The 24,434-nt window shown below is 38.8% G+C and overlaps 1 protein-coding gene across 5 annotated transcripts in view; it reads left to right on the top strand.

The window, feature by feature from the left end:
• The window catches only part of Herc2 (HECT and RLD domain containing E3 ubiquitin protein ligase 2), a 219,812-nt gene that overhangs the window by 50,087 nt on the left and 145,291 nt on the right, over nt 1–24,434 (top strand). For all 5 annotated transcript variants that reach the window (XM_074061872.1, XM_074061875.1, XM_074061877.1 and 2 more), the window contains exons 10-22: nt 58–231; nt 1,663–1,851; nt 2,415–2,566; nt 4,780–4,937; nt 5,025–5,138; nt 8,269–8,520; nt 9,193–9,386; nt 12,010–12,210; nt 16,069–16,297; nt 16,410–16,534; nt 17,597–17,775; nt 22,478–22,662; nt 24,079–24,234. In XM_074061872.1, coding sequence (XP_073917973.1) covers nt 58–231; nt 1,663–1,851; nt 2,415–2,566; nt 4,780–4,937; nt 5,025–5,138; nt 8,269–8,520; nt 9,193–9,386; nt 12,010–12,210; nt 16,069–16,297; nt 16,410–16,534; nt 17,597–17,775; nt 22,478–22,662; nt 24,079–24,234 — 2,308 coding nt within the window. The remainder of the gene's footprint in view (nt 1–57; nt 232–1,662; nt 1,852–2,414; nt 2,567–4,779; nt 4,938–5,024; nt 5,139–8,268; nt 8,521–9,192; nt 9,387–12,009; nt 12,211–16,068; nt 16,298–16,409; nt 16,535–17,596; nt 17,776–22,477; nt 22,663–24,078; nt 24,235–24,434) is intronic.

Below are 24,434 nucleotides of genomic sequence, written 5' to 3' on the forward strand. Positions count from 1 at the left end.
TGTTATTTGCCTTTTTTCCACCACTTCTGAATATGCTTATTTGCCTTTCTTATCTAGCTTTTATCTGGCCCTCTGAGCCCCAATGAGAGTTTCTTGAGGTATCTTACTCTTCCTCAAGACAGTGAGCTTGCTATTGATTTACGACAAACGGCAGTTGTTGTCATGGCCCATTTAGACCGCCTGGCTACACCCTGTATGCCTCCTCTGTGTAGTTCTCCAACATCTCATAAGGTATGTGCTAGAGAAGTATTTCCCTTTCCCATGCTTGGTATCAAATTTGCTGAGCAAGTGCTTTACCACTGAGCTATATTCCCAGCCCCTTGAGCTTTATTTGTGTGCTCTAGTTTGTAGCACTCCCAGATTCTCATTCTCTGCATGTGTCAGTCTTAATTTTTTCTGGTATTGGTCATGTGAACTGGCTTACAGTTTTTAAATTTGTTTATGGTTTGTCAATGGAAAGTGAGTGAAGAGCAAGCTGGGGTGCACAGGGCTTGGGGATCCAAACTGGAGACTCCAGAGAGCTCACATAGACCTCCCTGCTTTTTGCAAGAAGGTTCCACAGCCTTTTGTATGGAGAATGTGCGTGTGTGTGTGTGTGTGTGTGTGTGTGTGTGTGTGTGTATAGAAAGCCTAGAGAGAGTGCCAGTCCACCAAGAATCTCACAAATGGTCATGTTTGATCATCAGAGCATTCCCCCATTGTATCTATGAGAAAATCAACATTTGGAATGGTGGTGAATTCTGTTAAGGTCACACAGAATAATCCTGGTTTTAAATCCAGGTTTCTCTCGCTTTTTGTTTTTAATGTGAGTAGTATTTATTTTATTAAGAAAGTCACTTAAAAGAACTAATGCAGTCACATTGTTCAAAAATAAAAATTATGTGCAAAGACATGTTACTTCTTCTTCTGACACTCGTCCACCCTGTGTCCCCCACCTGCTTGACCTCACTTTTTCTAGTTTCTTCTATAACATTTCATTGTTCTCTGGAATGAATATACGAGTGGCAGCTTGTTATACTTTTTCTGTAGCTTATTTTTCTCACTAAACATATATGCTAGAGAGCTTTCTGTATTAGTAAGCAGAGCTTCTCTTCTAATTTTGTTGAAGTAGCTAAGTATGCCAGGTGTGAATATATCTTTTTTATGAGTCTTTTATAATGGACACTTGGGTTATTGATAAATTTTGTTAACCACATACTACTCTCATGACTGACCTGGTGTTTTTCTGTGTGTGTGTGTGTATGTGTGTTTGCACATGTATGTGCCTGTGCACACGTGCCAGTGGGGTGACCTAGTGTTGGGCTGGTTATCTCTAGATGACCGCCCAAGGGTCACTTGTGTCTCAGCATTGTGCGTGAGCTTTTGAGTTTTTGTCTGTTATGGCACAAAAGCAGTATACTGGCACGGTTTGAGCATTTAAAAATACATGAAAGGGCCATTGGCACTGCATTTTTATGGGTACTGTTAAGATAAAATACTATGGAAAAATAACCCATTCGTTTGTTTTATCTTGTTAACTGGTGTTTTCAATCAGTTCTGTTCTTTTACTTTGTGTTTTGAATCAGTTCTGTTCTTTTACTTTGTTTTTAGCTCATAGTATCTCAGTGGTACTTCTAGACATTCTCTTGCTATGAAGAAAATATTTACTTTCTTACTTTACAGGGATCATTACAGGAAGTCATAGGTTGGGGGTTAATAGGATGGAAATACTATGCCAATGTGATTGGTCCAATCCAGTGCGAAGGTCTTGCCAGCCTGGGAGTTACACAGATTGCCTGTGCAGAGAAGCGCTTCTTGATCCTATCACGAAATGGCCGAGTATACACACAGGCCTACAACAGTGACACGCTGGTAGGTGGTGTGGGTGTTTTGCCAGTATGCCTCTGTAAGTGGGTGAGGTTCCTGCTGTAGATGCCACATGGTCTAGTCTTTTTAGTCATTGATAATAAGCATTTATTCATTGTATGTTAGTCACTTAAAATATCATCATAATCATGTCAAAATTTTGAGTTGTTAAGATCAGGATCTTCTTAGAGTGAAACCCATTGTTAATCATGATTCCTTTTTGAAAGCCAACTTTCCATGTGTAAACTCTTCAGGCCCAATAGGTAACAGAAGAGGAGCTGGGCCTCATGGAGATGATGGTATCTTGGGACATGTGTGCTCTCATTAGGGAAAGACACAGTCCTTCCATCAAGCTGCGTGTCTGTGTTGCACAGGGCGGCCTGCCCTGTGTAGTATTGGCACCGGTCAAGCTGCAGACTACTTGGAGATTGCCTGCCATTCTATTGGTGCAGGGATGGGTGGGCTGGAGAACTAGTTGAGTAGCTCTGGAGGTTTGAATGAGAAGAGTTGTGCTGTTTTCAATATCTTTAGACTTATGACTAACTTTCTTCCTCTTTTTACCCTCTTAGGCTCCCCAACTTGTTCAGGGTCTTGCCTCCAGAAACATTGTAAAAATTGCTGCCCATTCTGACGGTCACCACTACTTGGCCTTGGCTGCCACTGGAGAGGTGTACTCCTGGGGCTGTGGGGATGGCGGACGGCTGGGCCATGGGGATACTGTGTGCGTATAGCTCATTCATAAAACTGACTTGCTTTCCTCTGTAGCCATATTCACAATCGGAGGGAAAACAGGATGTGTCTGGGTGTTTTCCAGCTGCCCCAGTGTGTATGGCTCTGTTGGGGAGGGATATCACGTATGTCCATCCTTGATAACTCCTTGGGAACTCTGCCAGCAAGCATACAACCCACTATGTTTTCTAAAGCAACTTTTACATACTGCCGCTTCACTCACAAACACTTCACTTTTGTCTCCAACCAGCAAGGCCCTTGAGCTACAATGTCCTCACTAGTAGAAAAATCAACAGGTTTATTATTTTTTTTAATGGTGCTAGGGATCTAACTGAGGGCCTTTGCATGCTAGGCTCTCCACTCAGCTCTACCACTCAGCTATATTCCTTGTTTTTTTGAGACATGGTCTCAGTATATAGCCTAGGTTGACTTTGTACTTGCTATAAGCCAGGCTGGCCTCGAACTCATGATCCTCCTGCCTTTGCCTACTGAGTGCTTTGGTTACAGGTGTACACCACCGTGACCAGTTAATAGTTTCTTAATATTATCTTATTGTTGGAAACTTCTGAGAGATTAGAAATAAATGTCTGGCTGTAAAATGTCTGTTGTTATAAAAATAAACGTCTGTTGTTATAAATGTCTGGCTGTAAAAATTGGGAGGTCTGCCAGTTCCTATGGGAATGGGAATACCTTACTGTTGTGAGTCTAATGGAAAGACTTTGGCATTAGGTAGAAATTGAAGCTGCACAAATGTTCCAACCCAGCAAGCCCACCTCATGCAGTTAAAACCAGGAGCAGGTTGGAATTGATCACAGTACTGACTGCCCATGTGACTGTGAAGAGATGGGAGGATACTGCAGGGTGGAAATGCAGGCACTACTGCTCAGGACATCTGCTGAGAACAATCCCAACCATGAGAAAGGCATAGTGATACATATGGTACAGTATTTAGAGAGTTCAGAAACGCTGCAAATGTGACTGTGTTGTAAAGGATTCACTCAAATGTGATAAAACTATAGCGAGAAAAGAAAAAGGAATTTAGAATTGTTACTCTCACACTGGAAGGGTGGTATTGGCAAGGGGCATAGAATACTCAGGAGGCACTCAGGTAAAGAGTGGCAGGGCGGGTTAAGTCTGTTAATCTTTCTGTTTCCTTTATGGTATTTACAATTTATTGTCTATATAATATTTCTTAAGAAAATCAGTATCAGCTGAGATTAAGTGCTAGAATAAGAAACTTGTCCCTTGCTCTAGGAGTTCAGGGAAAAGGTCTGTGCAGATGGCAGGAGTTGGAGAGAAACTTTTAGGGGAGTTGAAACTCGAGCTGTACAAGAAAGGAAAGCCATTGGCTGTTCCTGTGTGTGCTCATGCCTCTAGTAGGTCACAAAATGAGTAACCATGTCTTTGGAGAGGCCAGTGTGGGCTTGTATATATTCTCAAGAAAACACTATATCCATCTAGGACACATATTCTAGATTATAATCATTTTGCTAATTTCAAGATTTCTTCATTTATTAAGACTTTTCTACTCCAATCCTTACTTCCTTATAGTTGTCATTTATAAAATGCAGATTAGTGTGTGTGCATTAGTGAACTCTGTAGGCTTCATTCTGTCCACATTTATTTAACAAATATGCGTATGTATGAAATGGACATACAATCAACTGAATTAGTTTGAAGTGTACAACTGGGTGGATTTGACAAATGCATTCAGTGAGGAAACTGCCACAATCAAGATGCTCCCAGAGCTCTCTTTGTACCCCTGCAATCGATCCCTGCTCATAACCTTTCATCTGTGCTGTCAGTATTATTTTGTCTCTCCTAGAATTTAAAATAAAGCCTTACAGCATACAGGATTTTGTTCCTGCCTTCTTTCACTCAGCATAGTGTTTTGAAATCTATCATATCATTGGGTGGATCAGTAGTTCATTCCTTTGTTGCTGATGGACCATGGTTTGGGTCATTGTGAGTAAAGATGCTATGCACTTCATTGTGCAAGTCTTTAATAGACAGTTTTGATATTCTTGCTGGATACCATGCTTGATACTGGCTTTGATTTAACAAGTGTTGATGATGATTGGTGTTTTGAGATACCTGAAAGGCAACACTGTCTTGATGCTGTCATTATCTATTCCTATTAGTGAACTTTGTTGACTCTAACAAATGCCTAGAAGAGTATTTACATTGTTCCCTTCTCCCCCACAGGCCTCTGGAGGAACCTAAGCTAATCTCTGCTTTCTCAGGGAAGCAGGCTGGAAAGCATGTGGTGCACATAGCGTGCGGGAGCACGTACAGTGCAGCCATCACTGCTGAAGGGGAGCTGTACACCTGGGGCCGTGGGAACTATGGCCGCCTGGGCCATGGTATGTCTGCTGTGCACTAGGACAAGCATGTAATAGAATGTTGCTTCTTCTAGAGGACATCAGTAACACAGTTATGTCTCTTTAAAGGCTCCAGTGAAGATGAGGCTATTCCAATGCTGGTAGCTGGGCTTAAAGGACTGAAGGTCATAGACGTTGCTTGTGGGAGTGGGGATGCCCAAACCCTGGCAGTGACTGAAAATGGTATGTACATCTTGTGCCTCCCTGGAAAGTCTCTCAAGGATGTTGATGGCTGTTTCCCTGGAGGGATGAGATTTAGAATAGAGTGAGTCTCACAAGGTTGTCCTCTGCTGTCATCATCCTTTTAAGTAGGTGTGGGTTTCTGGCCTCAGTGAAGAGGCCCAAGACATCCCTGCACTTAGGCTTGCCCATAGCTAGACAGCGGGTTAGCGACTCCCATTATTCCTAGGGGGTGTTTATTTTCTAACTAAAAATCAGAACGAAATAGAATAATTGGTATTGTGAATTATTTCTAGTCTTTATTATACATTCCCAAATGTTCAGCTATTCTTGATTTCTCACAGTAAGTCTGCTTAATCTTTATCGAATGATACGTTGTTTGCTTATTTTTAATTTTACTTTTTTGTTCGTTAGGCTCAACTTCTTTCTTTTTCTTCCTCTCCCGTCTCCCCCTTTTTTCTTTTGCATTAGTGGGGATTGAATCCAAGGGCTTGCACATGCTAGGCATGCACTGTGCCACTGAGCTACATCTTAACCCTTGGTGGTTTTATCTTTTATTTTTTTGAAGCAGAGTCTCACTATATGGCTCAGGCTGGCCTTGCACTTTGATCCTCCTGTTTTCTGCCTCTGGGGTGCTGGGATTATTGGTGTGCACCACCATAACTGGCTTCCATTTTCCATTTTTGAGGGCACATTTATCAGGTTTTATAGTAGAATCACATTTACTTTGTACAACTATGTTTGTTAGTATTATGGTTGCGTAGTCCTCTGTACCTTATCAGTCTTTGGCATCTGTCCATCAGAGTCAGCTGAGGAATCTCTCAGCCTACTTTTTCCCATTCAGGTTGAATGCTGTGTTGCAGATTGACTTCTGGGAATTTTCTTTAGTGAAAGATCAAAGATCATTTCAGGCACTGACATATGTAGGTTCCACTGTTGGTGGGACAGATACTGTCAGAGTCATTTTGCTTGAGAGTCATCTTGTTTGAGTCCTAGAGAAAGATGACCTAAGTTATCATTTGAAAGATCTCTTCTTCTGGCATGAAGCTTTCAATTTGACATCTCATTGCTTTTAACTATCCATTATTGAATAAGTGATATACCTTGCAGACCTTTTTTTTTTTTTGGTGTTGGATTTGAACTCAGGGCATTGGGAATTCTAGGCAGGTGCTCTACCACTTGAACTGCCCCCCAGCCCTATTTACTCTAGCTGTTTTTTTTTTTGTGGTGTCTCTTTTTTTTTTTTTGCCCGAGCTGGTCTGAAGCAAAATTGTATTTTTGCCTCCCTAATAGTTGGCATAACATGCGTGTACCACCATGTCCAGCTTATTTGTTGAGATGGGGTCTTGCTAACTTTTCGTCTGGGCTGACCTTGAACCTCAATCCTTCGGATCTCTGCCTTCTGAGTAGCTGGGATTACAGATGTGAGCCACTGCATCCGACCCTACCTTGAAAAACTTTTAACCACGAATTTTTTTTTTTTATTATTTTGAGGCAGTGTCTTGCTACATTGCCCAGATTAACCTTGAACTCCTGGGCTGAAGTGATTCTCAGTTCTTAGTTCTTGAGTTTCTGGGACTGCAGACATGGCCCACAATTCCCAGACAGGAAGTATTTTCTTAACCAAGCTGTATTAGAATATTGTCCTTAGCATTCTTTGTGTGAAATTGCTGTTAGGAAACTTTGTTATGATATTGTTGATGTTGTCTGTGTGGCATGAATATCTCACATGGTGTTTAGTGCTAATCTTACAGGGAGATGTTCCTGCTACACTATTATGTTTTGAGATGACTGGTACAGTAGAAGCATCCTGCCCTGTGCAGTCTGGCCTGGGATGATGGGCTCACCAGAAACATTGGTGTAAGTGGGGACTGTGTAAAAACAATAAACTTCTGCCCAAAGCATATAAAATTGTGGATGCTCTCTTGACTTCTGTTGGTCACCTAATTAGCATATTATTAACAGTTTTCAGTTTGGGTCAAGGATTGCGTGTTTTTACAAATAGCGTTGTAGTGGAACACAGCTAAGTCAGCTTGCTTATGTATTGTCTGTAGTGTCTTTCCTATGACAATGATGCATTTGGGTCATTGTGACAGAGATTGTATTGCCCACAGAGGCTAAAAATACTTACCATCTGATCTTTTAAGAAAGTTTGCTGATCTTTGTTTTAGATTATTTATGAACAATCTGTTTTTTTTTTTTTTTTCTGATTTCTTCCTGTGGTTTCTTATCTTTTAAGCTTTCACTTATGCCTGGTTTAACAAAATTTTGTTTTTTTCTATTCACTTTCATTTAGGATTTGGCTTACTGTATTTCTCTTACAGTATTTGGCTTACTGTAATAGTATTTTGCTACTGTACTTTATCCCTTTATGAAGTAGTATTTAGTTAAATTAAATAATTGCATTAACAAAGGCAATTAGGAACAACTACAGTGGATCAGTTGACCTGTGGTCAGTGTGGTAAGAACAGCAATTTGCAGGCAGACTGGAGAGTGATCAGTGAACTACAGCTATGTGCTGTCAGTCCCAGCGTTTTTAGAGGCATGGAGCTTTAGTTTTGTGTTTACTATTTAGTTGAAGTAGTAGCATTGAGGCCGAACTGATAAGAGTCAGGACTTTTTGTTTTCATTTATTTGAAACAAAAAGAAAACTCAGCTTTGCCCTTTTAAATTGCTTCTATGTCAAGAAAGACAAAGTGAAGCCAAATGTAAATTTTTAAAACCCTTAGGGAAAGTTTCTTTGGTAATCTTTTTTCTATATCAATCTGAAGTATAAACTAGATTTCATTTGGCATTAACCACTGTGGTAGTCTTAATTATATATTATGTATATAATAGTATATATAAATGTGATGTAGATTTGTGTGTCTTACTGGTTATATTATTTTCAGTCACTTAAGAACTTTCATTAAAATGTACAATTATTATTATTTATTATTTTTGTTTTTGATTTTGAGACTGGGTCTTGCTGTGTAGCTCAGGCTTGACTGGAATTTGCTGTGTAACCCAGGTTAGCTTCAAACTCACAATTTTCCTGCCTCAACCTCCCAAGTGCTGGTATTATAGCCATGTACCACCATAGCTTGATCAAAATATACAATTATTTTTCCCTAAATACATTTGTATTTTCTAGGGCAAGTGTGGTCATGGGGAGATGGTGACTATGGGAAATTGGGTAGAGGTGGTAGTGATGGCTGCAAAACACCAAAGCTGATTGAAAAACTTCAAGACTTGGATGTTGTCAAAGTTCGCTGTGGAAGTCAGTTTTCTATTGCTTTGACGAAAGATGGCCAGGTGTATTCATGGGGAAAAGGTGACAATCAGAGACTTGGGCATGGAACAGAGGAACACGTCCGTTACCCCAAACTCTTGGAAGGCTTACAAGGTGAGTACAAATGTAAACTTTTAAAATCCTTAGGGACATTTTTTTTAGTAATCTTTTAAAGTCTGAGGTTTTTCTTTTAACTTGATAATACACTAATGGACTGTCATTAGAAACCCTCACTAACATCTTGCTAAGAGATGCATTATTGGAAAGTGGTTTGTATACGTTAATAAGTAGCCTAGAAATATTCTCACCAATTTCAGTTTTCAACTCCCCTCCACCCCAAATTAAGTTTGAAACCCATTCAGTTTTATTAACATTGGAATGTTCTTTCTGTGACTGTCACCCATTCATCACTTAGCAAGCTGGACTCAGTGAGAGTAGCTTTGGCTACCTGTGATCTTCCTAATTAATTTCAGAAGCAGTCTTTGCATGTCTTCTATATATATATATATATATATATATATATATATATATATAACATGAATCTCATCCTTCAAGGATTAGACAAGGGATGTGAAATTTTGAATTCTTGAGATTCTACTTTGTCCACTGGGATCCTCAATAAATTACTTCATTAAAAAGTAATCCTGCTTAATATTGATGGGACAAAGTATCCTTAACAGATTTATATTTTAATGCCTTCTGACCCTCATTAGCTGTGTGCAGATGTCTTTCTTGTAACAGAAGTCAGAGGCTTAAAGCTGCATCTGTATTCCCCTTTTCACACAGGGAAGAAGGTGATTGATGTGGCTGCAGGCTCTACCCACTGCCTGGCTCTGACAGAGGACAGTGAGGTACACAGCTGGGGGAGCAATGACCAGTGCCAGCATTTTGACACTTTGCGTGTGACCAAGCCAGAACCTACTGCACTGCCAGGACTAGACACCAAACACATAGTTGGAATTGCCTGTGGAACTGCCCAGGTACTGAGAATATGATATTGTTAGGTTTGGTATTTTATACAGTTTTGGTTTCCAATTGTTCACTGATAGTGTTTAGAAATACCGTTGATTTTTGTGTGTTTCCTTATGTTCTGTAGTTGTACCAAACCACATGCTACTTTTGTGAGTTTTATTTTAGTTTCCTTAGAGTTTTCTTCATAGACAGTCATATGTATACAGACCCAACTTGCTTTCTTCCTTTCAGTTTATTTGCCTTTAATGTCTTGCCTTGTTGCTCTGCCTAAGACTCCCACGTGTTGCTGAATAGAAGTAAGAGTGGTCACCCTTGCCTTGTTGCTGATCACAGGAGGAGAGCATTCACTTTTACCATCAGCTGTGATGCTTGTTTTTTTTTTTTTTTAGTAGATCTTATTATCAGATTAAGGCATTTTCCCTTAATTCCTACTTTTTGGAAAGTATCCTGAAAGGATGTTGATTTTGGCTAATGCTTTTTCTCAGCTGATATAAATAATGAAGTTTTCTTTGTGGAAAACATTAATTTTTCAAAAATAATTAATCTTTGGGGTAAAGCTTAGTTTGTTGTTTATCCTTTTTATATATTGCTGGACTTGATTTGCTAATACTTTGTTGAGGATTTTTGTATCGACACTCATTAGAGATACTGGTTTGTGGTTTTTTTTTTTTTCTTTGTGCTGTCTTAATTGATTTTTATCAGAATAAAGCTGGTCTCATGAAAAATGTTGGCATAGGTTCCTTTCTATTTTCTAAAAGAATTGTATAATGTTAGTGTTATTTCTTCTTCTCCTCCTTTTTTTTTTTTTTGAGACAGGGTCTTGCTGTGTAGTCTGGGCTGGCCTCAAACTTGTGATTCTTCTGCCCCAGCTGTTTGAGTTTGAGGATAGTAGATTTGTGCCACCATGTCCAGCTGTTAATTTTTCTTTAAATGTTTGTCTTTGAATCCATCTGAGCCTAGAGATTTCTTTTTTTGTGTGTGATTTTATTACACAATGCCATTGTTGATCCTTCAGTTTTCTAAAAAACACAAACATGAGAACAGAACAAACACATCCCACACTCACTAGCCCGTGCAGGACAGAAAGCAGCCCTGGACCGGAAGCTACAGTGGCTTTAATCTAATGTCAGAGTGAGCCTAGAGAGTTCTTCCTTAAAAAATTTGTAACTATAAATTCAATTTCTTTAATAAATACAGAACCGTTCAGGCTATCTATTTCTAAGGTGTATTTTTCTGGTTTGTGGCACTTAGAAATTGTTCTATTTCATCTCACTTCTCTGATTTTAGCAGATACAGTTTTTACTTATAAACCTTTTGAAGTTGGCTGTGCCTGCAACAATTGCCCTTCTTTCATTCCTGATACTAGTAATTTCTTTTTTTGTCAGCCTTTCTAGAGGTTTAATAATTTTGTTGATATTTTAAAAGAACTTTTAGCTTCATTAATTTGCCCTTGTTTTTTGCTTTCAATTTTATTGATTTCTGCTCTTTGTTACTGTTTTTCCCTTTAAGTTTCTTTGGGCTAACTTTGCTCTTTTTCTAGTTAGTTAAGGTAGAATCCTAGATTGCTTGTTTTGGGCTTTTTTTTCTTTTGTTCCGTATAAACATTGGATGCTGTAAAATTTCTTCTAAGTAGTACTTTAACTGTACCTACAAATTTTGATATAGTATTATTTTTGTCAAATTTAAAATATTTAAAAATTTCTCTTTAGAATTAGTCTTTGACCAGTGGATTTTTTTATTTTAGGGGAGAGGGGTAGGGCAGTAGTACTGGGGTTTGAACTCAGGGCCTCACACTTGATAGGCAAGCACTGTACCACTTGAGCCATTCCTTCAATCCTTTTTAGGATTTAAGGATTTAGGATTTAAGGATTTTAGGATTTAGTTTGTTTTTCAGATAAAATCTTACACTTTTGACCTGGCTAGTTTTGGACCTTTATCCTTTTACCTCTTCCTCCTAAGTAGTTGGGATTATAGGTGAGCACTACCATCCTTGGCCTGGTCAATGGATTATTAAGAATTTAACTTCAGGTGTTTGGACATTGTTCTGTTACCATTCTGTTAGCAGTTTCTAGTTTAATTCTCTTGTTGAGCAAAGTCTATATGATTTCAGTTCTTAAAAATTTGTTAAGATTTTATGTCTAAGGATGTAGTGAGCATTCTGTTTACTTACAAAGTATATGTATTTTGGTGCTGTTGGGTAAAGTGTTCTATAAATCTCTATTAGATCCAGTTAATTGATGGTATTGTTCAGTTCTTCTAGAGCCTTGCAGATTATTTGTTTTTGTTCTTTTACTGGGAGTACAGTGTATATATATATGTAACATTCCATTATCTACTTAGAACTGCTATTACACCACTTTTGAGTCAATTAAGAGACTCACTGTTATCTGTTAATATGCATTAGTAATTTTGAGAGTGAAAATATGTTTTACATTATTAGGTGTGGCAAAATGAGATGGGGTTAGCAAAATGGGAGAAAATTGTGAGCTATATAGCCTTGGAAGTACACATACAAAGAGTTAAGTCATAATTGAAGGTGTTTTCCACATATAGAGTGGTATATCTCTTCTGTGTAAGAGACCAATAGCTGAATTTGTAGATTAATTTTAGGTTCTCATGTTTCTTCCATAGAGCTTTGCCTGGTCATCTTGTTCTGAGTGGTCCATTGGCCTCCGTGTCCCTTTCGTGGTAGACATCTGCTCAATGACTTTTGAGCAGCTGGATCTCCTGCTGCGGCAAGTGAGTGAGGGAATGGACGGCACTGCTGACTGGCCCCCACCACAAGAGAAAGAGTGCATGGCTGTGGCAACTCTCAATCTTCTACGACTTCAGGTGTCAATACTTTCCTGTCCTCCTGCTCCTTTTACAAGTGACTGAGGAATTCATCAAAATGTTTGTGCATGTTGAAGGGTGTGTGATTAAGCCTGTTAGGTGAACTGATAGTGAAACTTTTAAAGTATTTTAAAATAAAATTATGAGGCAGTAATGTTTATGAGGCTTAAAAACTTAATCTGGTTATTTTATGCTTGTCCTGGAAGTCAGTATTACATGTAACAGGTAAAGAGTATGAATGGATTGCGTTATTTCTGCTGTAATGAGCTTTGTGGCATTCATCTGGGGAGACATTCCTGGATTTGTTTTTGTTATATATGGAGAAATGCCTGCTTGAGGTGATAGACAAGTGCTAGCCAGTCTCTTCTCTGGACTGTGAAAGCTTACTGTGATCAGGAAGCTGGGCTCCCTACAGCACTGCATTCACTTCCCCACAATGAAGAATGGTTAAAGCTTAAATAAAAGCTACAAAATCAGCCAGCCTCTCCTCCGCTTTTCCCTACCTTCCTTGGTTAGGATGTGTTAAACTAAACTCACTCTACAGTGTTAAAATTGTTAGGTATCTACTCCATTATTGCAGATTCAGCACACATTGTTATTTTGTGTCCCTATGAAGAAGAATTGTTCCCAATTGCAATTTATAAGATTTATTCTGAATTTAGAGATATTATATTAAAAAAAAAGTATTTCTTAGGGTTGGTGAAATATTGTAATTATTTTTAAACTTCCCTCCAATTAATTATCATCACTTTAAAAGAGGCCATATTTACTCAAAATGTATTCTTTTTAAAGAACCACTTTATTTTCATACCCTCCTTCTGGTTTCAGCTTATTTCCTTCTTGCTGAGATTCTTCATAAGTTTGTTTCATTAAGGTGTGTCAAATGTAAAGTCTGAAAAAAGCTGTGTACTTCAACCTCTCACCAAATATATTACAGCTCAGCTTTTTGGGTTACCCAGGACCTCACACATGGCATGCAAGTGCTCTACCACTAAGCTACACTGAGCCTGCATTATCTGCTTTTTTTATTTGCTCTTTGAAGATGTACTACTCTCTTCTAGCTTTTATTGTTCCTAATGATAAATCTTTCACTATGGAACTATTGTTGTTTAGTAGATAATTTGTCTTTCTCTTTAGTAGCCTTTTAGGTTTTTGTCTTTATTTTGTAATTTTAATACGTTATGTCTCATGTCCAGGTGAGGATGTACTTTTGTGTGTATAACTTGAGCATGATTCCCAGTCAGTCTGAGACTTCATGTCTTCATTAACTTTGAAATGTTTTCACTAGTTATTATTGAAGTCATCCTCTCCTCTTTTACTTTTCCCTCTGGAGAAGTCCTGAACTTTCTCATTTTATCATCTCACATTCCATGACCTTTTTGATATTTTAAAATCTCTTTTTATCTTTTTTTAATTTTGGTGGTACTGGGGTTTGAACTCAGGACCTTGTGTTTGCTAAGCAGACATTTAATTTCGTACTCAAGCCACTTACCCAGCCCTCATCTCTATTTTTCTGTTTTGCCTTTTGAGTGTTTTACTTAGTTCTTTCCTTCAATTTACAAATTCTTCCTTTAGCTCAGTGGACCCTGTTATTGAATTATCCATCTATTTAACAAATATTCTTCTAAGTGCTTTGTAAGATGTTGACTCATCAAGTCCATGTAGCAGCCCTTGGAAAGATGGGAACCTTGGTCTGCACATACAGGGAAACAGTAACTTGCCTAGGTCAGATACCTAGTGTGTAAAGGTTCATGACGGGCCCTGCACACCTCCATCCTGAGGTTTTTGTACTTGTAACTGTTGTTCTCATTTCTAGAATTTGGTCTTTTTTGAGGCTTTTAATTTGCTCATTATAGTCTCATCTTCTGAGTCTGTTCTTCCCTTGATCTCTAAAAATATTTTACATATACTTATTTTGTGGATTTCTTTCTTTTTTTTTTTTTTTTGCTGCCATCTCTTAGGACATGCACTTTTCTTCTCTGTGACTTTCCCTCATGATGGTTTTTAACATGGTAATTTGTCCCTTTTGACACTTTCAAGGAATGTTTCATAGGGGTGAACCTTTGCCTTTAGCTGTCCAGATGCCCCTAGAGGACAGTTTCTTATTTGCCTTGGGGTATTCTGAGGGGCTGTACTGGTCCTAGTGAATCTTGTTCCTTATCTCTTGACTTGTAATATGGGTGATATATTTATCTAATTGCTATTCAAAGGGCAGGCTGGCTCCCACATTTCTAGTGAGGGCTCTTTCTACTGAAAGTCTGACTGGGAATTGTGTGGCCCTCTGGCCCTTGTTGGCTGTCAGGCAGGTGATCCTGAGCAGTCCCCAGCTTTCTGTAGGAAGCTCAGGTCCAGTGGGTGGTTGGCAGTAGTATGGGAGGGCTACTCCTACTCCCATATGGGAGGTTACCCTTAAGCCCAGAAGCTTTAAAAGCCAGAGCCTTTTGGTTCCTAATGTGTGCGTCTATGTCTGTTCCAGTTTTGCCCTGGAGCAGTTTTCTCCTATGCTCCCAGCTTTGCTATTGAATTTTTAACAGTTGTTGATTAAATTATATCCATTATTTCTTGGGTTTTGTACAGATTGTTGGGGGTGGAGTGGAGGTTGCTGCTTCTGCATTGTTTAGTCCTCTATGTTAACCTTGGACTTTTCTATATACATTTTTATAGCTGTGCTAAAATTTTTTTTTATTCTAGGTGGGTGCCCAGTGGCCCTCACTTGTCTTCCCAAACTACTTGGGAGGCTCAGATACAAAGGATTGCAGTTCCAGGCTAGCCTGGGCAAAAAAGTTTGTGAGAACCCCATCTCAGCAGTAAAAAGATGGGTGTGGTGGCATGGGCCTGTCATCTCAGTGAAGGTGGGAAGTGTAAAATAGGAGGATCGTGAAAAGTGAGACACTCTCTCCTAAATAGCCATAGAAAACAGGTCTGGAGGGATGGTGCAAGTAGAAGAGCATCTTCCTTGAAAGTGGGAGGCCCTGAGTTCAAAACCCACTATTGAAAAAAAAATAGAACAAAAGTTTTGGGGTGGGGGTAGGGGGGAGAAATGACCCAAGCCTTGTATGCACATATGAATAATAAAAGAAACAAAACAAAACAAAACAAAACAAAAAAGTTTGTTTTTTTTTTTTTTAATTTTTTTTTTTTCTATTAGGGAAGCACTCTACCACTTGGGACATACCCCCAGCCCTTTTTGCTTTCATTTGTTTTTCAGATAGGGTCTCATGCTGTTCCTGGGATGGTCTTGGACCTTACTTCTCCTATTTCCACCCCCAGAGTAGCTGGGATTACAGGCATGTACTGCCATGCTGGTCACCAAAATTTATTATAACATACCTTACAATGAGAATATTCAACTAATGTGGGTAAATTTTTTTTAGTCCAGATTTTAAAAATACATATAATGGTTGAACATCCCTAATCTGAGAATCCCAAATCTGAAATGCTTTAAAATTCGAAACTTTTTAAATGCTAACACAATGCCACAAGTGAGAAATTCAGCATACCACAGGCTTTATTTCCTGTGCAGAATGATTAAAAGTATTATATAAAATTACCTCCCAGCTATGTATATAAGGTATGTATGAAACATTAGTGAATTTTGTGTTTAGACTTGGGTCCCATCCCCAAGATGTCTCATTATATATACATATATTCCAAAATTGAAAATACTCAAATCCAAGCACTTCTGATATTCTAGTTGAATATCAGATAAGGGATATTTAATCTGTACCAAGAAGTTAATTTTTAAAATTTAGATAATAGTGTAAATTAAGTTTTATTCAGTCTTTAGTAAGAGCTTGAAGTCCATTTTTTGGGGGGAGGTTCTAAATGAAAATTGATTGTTTTGTTTTTCCCTTTCAGTTACATGCTGCCATCAGTCACCAGGTTGATCCAGAATTCCTTGGTTTAGGTCTGGGCAGTGTCCTCCTGAATAGCCTGAAACAGACCGTTGTGACCCTGGCCAGTAGTGTGGGTGTGTTGAGTACTGTGCAGTCAGCTGCCCAGGCTGTGCTACAGAGTGGCTGGTCTGTGCTCCTGCCCACAGCTGAGGAGCGGGCCCGGGCGCTATCTGCACTCTTGCCCTGCACAGGTGGGTCTGGACGAGGAATGGGGGTGGGTGCATATAAGAGTGTGGGAAGGGCTGGCACTTCACTCAAATTGGCAAAAATGAAAACAAAATAAAAAACGGTTTTCTTTTCCAGTTTCAGGCAATGAAGTGAACATAAGTCCAGGTCGTCGATTCATGATTGATTTGCTGGTGGGCAGCTTGATGGCTGATGGAGGATTAGAATCGGCCTTAAATGCAGCCATTACTGCAGAAATCCAGGTGTGACCCTAGGAGTATAGGGGAGCCCATGGGCAATTTTCCCTGGCAGTGAGCTTAGTTTGAAAACACTACACTATATATGTGGAGAAATCATGACCAATTTCCAGAAGAAACCAAAACATAAAACTTTTGGTTACATTCAAGTATTTTTTTTTTTAACCTAAAACTCTTACTAATTAATAAAAAAGTTGAGATATTATTTATGATAAAATGCTCCCATTCAGTGAATTTGACAGATATTCCCTTCATCGCAAAGGTCATTTTTATCACCTAGCAAGATCCTTGTGTCCCTTTGTTATTAGTCATGACACTATCCTATCTTCTGAATAGCTGAAATCTGTGTGCTGTGATGTTATATAAATGAAGTTATGTAGTGGGTACCTTCCTCTTCTGTGTCTTCCTTCTTTTGCCTCAGATAATGATTTTCAGATTCAACCGTATTATCATATGTTAATTCTTTGTTTTTGTTACTAAGAAGTACTTCACTGTTATTGACCATTATTGTTAAGTGTTGTGTGGTTATCTGTTCTTCTGTTGGAGGACTTTGATTGTTTCTGGGTTTTGACTGTGTGAAGCTGCTATCGTCGTGCTGTATACAAGTCCTTTAGCGAACATGTGTTAATTCCCTTGGGTAAATAGTTCAGGAGTGGAATTTTCTGGGTTCTAGGGTACACGTGTGCTTATAGTTTCCCAGACGGCTTTGCTGTTTACATTTGAGCCAGTGTTTGTGGGAATTTTACCTCTTTCCTTACCTCACTAAGTGGATAGACTGTGTATTTGTGCAGATCACACTGGGTGTTTGTGAGAGCTAGTAGCAGGGTAAAGATTTCAGGGACTTTACAGAAGGATGAGACCATTAACAGTAGGATCGTGGCCGTTTGATTCTTAGGAAGAATAGTTTGTTTAGAAACTGAGCAACAGAGTAATGGAGTTTTGAAGTGGTGTGTGTGGTCACCAGTTGTGTGCCTTAACTTGTAGAGGCTGGGCCCTAGGCTCAGCCCAGTGCGTCTTTACTGCTAAGTGAGACCACTGGTCACCGGTTTCTGTTTTTATGAATTATAGGATATTGAAGCCAAAAAAGAAGCACAGAAGGAAAAAGAAATTGATGAGCAAGAAGCAAATGCCTCAACATTTCATAGAAGCAGGACACCTTTGGATAAAGATCTTATTAATACGGGGATCTACGAATCTTCTGGCAAACAGTGTTTGCCTCTGGTTCAACTCATACAGCAGCTTCTCAGGTAAATAGTATTAGCTATATTATATTTAATCAGCAATGACTTTTTTCATGTTAATTTAGTGTAATCTAGCAGTATGGTCTCAAGAATGTGTTTGGCTATTGAAGAATTACTCTGAGAATTGCTAAGGGTAGATTTTTATGGTAAAGAGCAGACTATGATATAGGAAGGAGTAGAGGTTGGAATGTATGAAGAAATTCTAAAGATTTTCATGAAAAAGAAATTAGAGTGTGCAGTAAACAGAAAAAAGATTCTTATCAGTAATAAGCAGGTAGATGCAAATTAAAACCATCATGGTAAGGTTAGATTTTTAAAACTGGTTGTATCATTGTTTAATTCTACATATCATACACATATATATATATATATATTCCGCCGCGCCCCCCCCCCCCCACTTTGCAAGAGAACTTTTAATTTAGAAACTAAAGTGAATGGAAGAATTAGTGAGTATTTTTTTTGAACGCCAGATTGGGAGGAGGTAAGAATAATTCAGATTCACACGGTTTGTATTGGCTAACCTTGGCAAGACCCAAAGTAGTCATAGTTGGCTAAAAAAGGTAATTCAAAAACAGCAAAAAATCAAGATGAATTCTAAAAAGGATTTGTTAGAAAATGAAAAAAGTGATTACAATTCTATTTAACAAAACCCTGCTCTATGTGAACTTAGGCTCCTGGTTTATTATATTTTCATCTCATGGGGAAAGTAGTGCCCTAGTGTCTTAGCTCAGCCAGCTGCTTTCATAGCAGGAGGCCTAGGCAATGGCCATAGATCTGTCCACCTGTTTTTAGAGGATGAGTTGGGTAGACCAGCTCTCTACAGTCAGAAACACTAGAATTTAGTAGGAACATCGTCCAACTTTGAAAGAGAAAAAAGAAGTTTTAGAACTAATTTCTGTCACTGATTGTGGTAAGAACTATTTTGAGAAACTTTTTTGTGACCCTTTGTTTTGTTTTCCCAATCTGTTGATTGTTTCTTTCCATCAATATTTCATATGTTCCTTTAAAAAAATGTTATACATTCTGCTCTTACTTGTTTTTGTATGTTTTGTTTTGTGTTCTTTGTCTTTTGAGATAGTGTCTCACTCAGGCTGGCCTCAGACTTTTGAGGTCTTTTGCTTCTGTCTCCTGAGTGCTGGCGTTATCGGTGTGCACCATCACACTTCCCTCTATTCTGTTCTGTAATTTAGCAACCTAAAATAAAGAGAATTGAGTTTATACAGTCTGTGGTAGTAGAAGGAGTTTGGGATTTGTTCTTAGAAAATTTTAGTTGTGACTATGTGCATAAACTTGGAGGTGAACCTCTGCTGAGCATGGTGATTGAGAGAATAAGAGCTGTGTGTACTTTTGCAGAGTTAATTAAGGATCAGATGAGAATACCGTGTTAAGTGCTTGGTAGGTAAACTGTAAAGTTCTATGCAAAAGTTTTAAAGCAAGTCATTTTCAGAAGTGTTTTTCTAAGCTGCTCAGTATACCTTTCAGCACTGAGAAGACTGCTATATGGGCTGTTAATGTCTGTGGCAGAGAGCAAGTGCTGGATTTCCATCATGAGTCACTTGTTCTCTGAACATTTCTTTGGATGTTCAGACTGATCTTTGGGCCTGTAAAGAACAGTTTGGCTAGGCCTGGACCTGTCCATTCTAGCTGTCACTTGCTTCACTTTGCTGATTAGCACTTGAAACGTGTTCATGGTAGCTGAGCTACTTGAATATTTTCTGTTTGCTTTTTATTAATTAAAATGTAAAAACTTAAACCTGGTTCGTTTACTGGAAGACTTCTAAGTCTGGAAAATTGTGATCAGTTGGATCTGTTTTTTCAACTGTACGTTGAAAGTGCAGATCAATGAAAATTTTACTGTCCAAATTGATATGTCCTACATAGGTTGGATACCTGATGTCTCTGAAGACTTAATAGGGTAAAAACCAACGTAAATATCTCAATAGTTTTTCTTTTCTTCTTTTTTTTCTTTTGGTGGTATTGTGGTTTGAACTTAGGTCCTCATGCTTGCTAGGCAGGTGCTCTTACCGCTTGAGCCAGTCTGCTAGCCCTACTTTTCCTTGTATGAGTTTCATGTTGAAATGGTAATATTTTCAGTGTGTTTGGATGTGGTAGCTTTCTGTCATTATGACAACATATCTGAAGTAAAGAACTATAGGGAGGAAAAGTTTATTTTGGCTCATGGTTTCAGTCCATGGTGAGATGGTATGTTATGGCAGGAGTGTGTAGCAGAGCACAACTGCTCATCTCTTGGTGGCCAGGAAGCAGAGAGAGAGAGAGAGAGAGAGAGAGAGGGGCATAGAGATGGAGAACGGGCTGTTGTTCGTGTATCCCCTTCAAAGGTATACCTAAGGTTCTCCTGTTAGGTCCCACCTTTTAAATAATTCTACCACCTCCTAATTAGGGCCAAGCTGAGAACCAAACCTTCAACACATTGGGCCTTTGGGGGGCATTTATCCAAACCCGTAGCATGTGATAAATATTTTATTAAAATGTACTTTATGTGTTGATTTTTACTTTTATTAATGTGACTAATAGAAGAATTGAAATTACATATGTGACAGTACTGGTGGTATTTCTCTTACTCTGTGCCATCCTCACAGACTGACTTCTGTTTGTATCTTTTGTAGCTGAGTGTGTGTTTCCCTCTAGCATGTGGGATCCTATATTGCACATTGGTTCCACAGACAATTTTTAATAAAGATGTACTTATTTAAAAGGTACAAATATAAAACTGTAGTATAGAGGTGAATATTCCTTCACAAAAATTTTGGAAACTAGAAAAAGAAAAATAATTTTCACAGCGTTTTCACTAACAGAACACTGTTATCTAGGCATTAATAATGTGCTCTTTCCTTTGTGTGACTAGACATCATTTTATTCTCTTGCTTTATTTATTGATGATTGGGAGAAATTCGATGTGTTGACTTGGTTGATTAGTTCTTGAAAAACAGTCTCATGATGTAACAGATTTTAAAGACATTTCATGTCTCCGTTCCTTAGAAAATGTGGGTTGAAGAAATTGCTGCTTGCCAAAAATAAGCAGATTTGAGAATAACTTTTTAGTCTTGTATTGGCAAGGAGTCATAGAATACCATTTATGTTTGAAAATAAAGAGCAGGGATGTTTTGTAATTAATGAACCCTATCAAAATTACACATTTTGATTATGGTTCTGGGTTTTATAATAAGGAAGTAAGTTAAAATTTTTATGCCATTTTATCCCTTCAGGTATAACTTAAGAACCAGATTCCAGACCTATTTCTTCTGTTATAGTGTTGTCAGGACAGGTTATCAGGTAGTGAAGGTGACAGGTGCAGTCAAGAGGCAGTGGAAAGTATAGTGCATGCTCACCATTGTTGTCTGTGACAAGAGTAAGCCATTGTCCTTTCTTAGGAAGCCTGTGGGTATACGTCAAGTTGCTGTGGGACTACCAACCAGTGACTCCTTCTGTCCTCATTCTCTCATTCATAGTGCTTACAGTGTCCTGGTATGAATCATAGGACAGGTGCCATTGACAGTTGTTCTCAACAAACCTTTTATAGGTGTTTGCAATACTTCTTTAATTCCTAGCTGTCATTAAAGAGGTGGAGCCAAAAGCATGTCCTTTACTTTTTCTGTTATGCAGCAGTGATACATGTTGGCCTGCTTGGCCATGCACACCTCTGGCTGCATGGGACTGGGAGGATTGATCTGATTTAGTGGCAGATCTGGAACCAGGCTTGATTTTGGCTCTTGTCCTCCCTTTGTTAACTTCTTCCTTTAATAACCTACTCCCTCTTTTCTGTCCTCAGTATCAGAGATCAGGCCTGGCTCACTTGGGGCTTGGACTCTTGCTGTGGCAGTGCCCTATCCTGTGTTCCTTGGCCCGCTCTAAACTGCTTTCATGCTGACCTAAGAATTACTTTCCTCAAACACAAACAGGATATCATTTTCCTTTCAAAATCTCAGTGGCTTGGCATTGCAGAATCTAATCCCAGCAACCTGGCCCTTTGTTACCCCTCTCCATTTCTGTGTCTTATTCTGCCTGCCCTTGTTCCTTTGCATTCTGCTCACTGAATCAGGAACATTCACTACTCTTCTAGATGGACTGACTTAAGTCACATCGCATAGTTAGGACTGGAGCTGTGGCTCTTTGCTGCTGGGTTCTTCGGGTACTAGCTATGCTGACCTAGGACTGTTTACACCTACTTTGGTTTTCCTTCTCATGTTCTTTGAGCCCTGAGTACCTGCACATGGTACACCTCTGCTGTCCCTTGAGCAGGTACTCAAGGCAAACTTGTAAGGCAGATGTTGCAATGTGGGCAAGTATTGTTTTGTTTTATTTTTTTAGAGTAGATCACATATTTGTTGTGCAGCTTTGGAGAAAAAAAAATGACACTTTTTCCTTTTAACGGTTTATACAAAGGTGTTCCTTTTTAAGCAAGATCTGCTCTGATTTTGGATCATTTTGTGAGACTCTGTAGGAGCACATTTGTAAAGCAAAGGGGCATCATTATCTTTTGTTTTCCATGCTCCTCTGCTCAGTTTGGACTAAAGTTGTGCTTACTGCAGATACATCTGACACATGTAGGGGTAGGCATTTGGGGTGGGGATTTGTGGATATGGTAGGTGCTTCTGATACCAGTTTATGTCATGATTTACTGCCCCTTCTCCTTGTCTTTTCAGCATAAATAATATGTTTAACTTGTAATTCTCCTCTCCCTTACTAGAAACATTGCTTCTCAGACTGTGGCCAGATTGAAAGATGTTGCTCGTCGAATCTCCTTGTGTCTAGATTTTGAGCAGCGCAGCCGTGAGAGGTCTGCTTCATTAGATCTGTTACTACGTTTTCAGCGCCTATTGATCAGTAAACTGTATCCAGGAGAAAGTGTTGGTCATACTTCAGATACTCCCAGTAAGTTGCTTAAAATGTGAAAGTATTTTGTGTATGTTTTGGGCATTTTAATTTGGGTTTCTTGACGTGCCTATTATTTTTGCCCGGGTGTGTAGTTCTCATATTATTAAATGCACCAATTTTGAATCCATTTTCTTGATCAAATATTTTTATATTAGACTTAATATTTTTAATTTCATTGCCTCAACATTTAAATTCTTAGACATTAGAAATAGATTCCTTATGTTCAATTAGTCTTACAGAAAATTTGTTGGATTTGTTCCACATATTAGCTATGGAATGTTGATGACTGACAGGACATGGGAATTAAACAGTGATAGGTTATTCCTGTCAAGCCAGGTGGGTAAAATGGAAGGAAGATTTGATTTTAATTATAGCACTGGTTACTAGCTATTAGACATTGGATTAAGTTTTCCAGTGTTAAAGATTTCTCACCTGCAGAATTGGGATAATCCCTTAGTGTACTTATGAGGATTCAAACATAGTAATGTGTAAATGCTCTGTGATGCACATGATATAGAGCGAATGAATGGTGCTTTTCTAAAAGCACCTAAGGGAAGGCTGGCTCTCCCTAATACAGTGTTCTCTACCAAGGATGTAGAGCTTTGCTCCTTCTGTTAATATTTTTATAGCTGCTTTTCTCTAAAATAGCTTACTTACTTCCTGAAAGGAGTTAGTCACTTATTGATGATGGAACTTTCAGGTTTAAATGGACACATTTATAGTCTGAAAGAGGTGACCACCCTGAGGGCATAAAGTCACAAGGAATTAAAAGCTATTAAGAACTATGTAGGGTCAGGTGCTGGTGGCTCACGCCTGTAATCCTAGCTACTCAGGCAGTAGAGAAGAGGAGGATCACTGTTTGAAGCTATCTTCAGCAAATTGTTAGTGAGACCCTATCTCAAAAATACCCAACACAAATATAAGGGCTGTTGGAGTGGCTCATGCAGTAGAGTACCTGCCTAGGATGCATGAGGCCCTGAGTTCAAACCTCAGTACTGCCAAAAAGAAAAAAAAAAAAAAGAAAAAAAAGAACCATGCAGACAGTGATTTGATGATTTTTATGAGACTGAAAAATCCCTAGCTTTATTCATCGGCAGTAATGTAATTTAACAGTCTTTAAGAAAACAAACATTCGTATACTGGTCATAAAGGTTTAAAAATCTCTAAGGTATGGCTTTAGTATTTATAGACCCAAACTTCTAGGTGCTATGTGATACAGAGTATAAAATTCAACATAATCAAACTCACTGTCCTTCAAGTTGCATTATATAAAAAGAGCCAAGGACTGAGGGTTCAATAGGTTCCTCTCTGGGAAAATAGATAAAATTTGCGTATTTGGGAGTGTAATAGTGGAGCAGTTCAGTTTGTGAAGTTTTAATAGTTAAAATGAAATTTTCTAAATCTTCCTTTAAGGTCCTGAGCTAATGGGTGTTGGGTCCTTACTGAAAAAGTATACAGCCCTTTTGTGCACACACATTGGAGATATACTGCCTGTGGCAGCTAGTATTGCTTCTACCAGCTGGCGGCATTTTGCAGAGGTGGCCTGCATCGTGGAAGGGGATTTCACTGGTACCTTTCTTGTTTTCTGACTGTGGACATGTGTTAATTTTAGAAGATTGATGAAACCTAAAATGTGTCCTTTTGTAATATAACTTCCTGAATTTGCTGCATAAATTTTCTGATCCTCTTGCCTTTTCTCCCCTCCCCTCCCCTCCCCTCCCCTCCTCTCCCCTTCTCTCCTCTCCTAATCTTCCATCCTCTGACAATTC

Source organism: Castor canadensis, chromosome 19 (genome assembly GCF_047511655.1).
Source record: "Castor canadensis chromosome 19, mCasCan1.hap1v2, whole genome shotgun sequence".
In the NCBI taxonomy this organism is placed as follows: domain Eukaryota; kingdom Metazoa; phylum Chordata; class Mammalia; order Rodentia; family Castoridae; genus Castor; species Castor canadensis.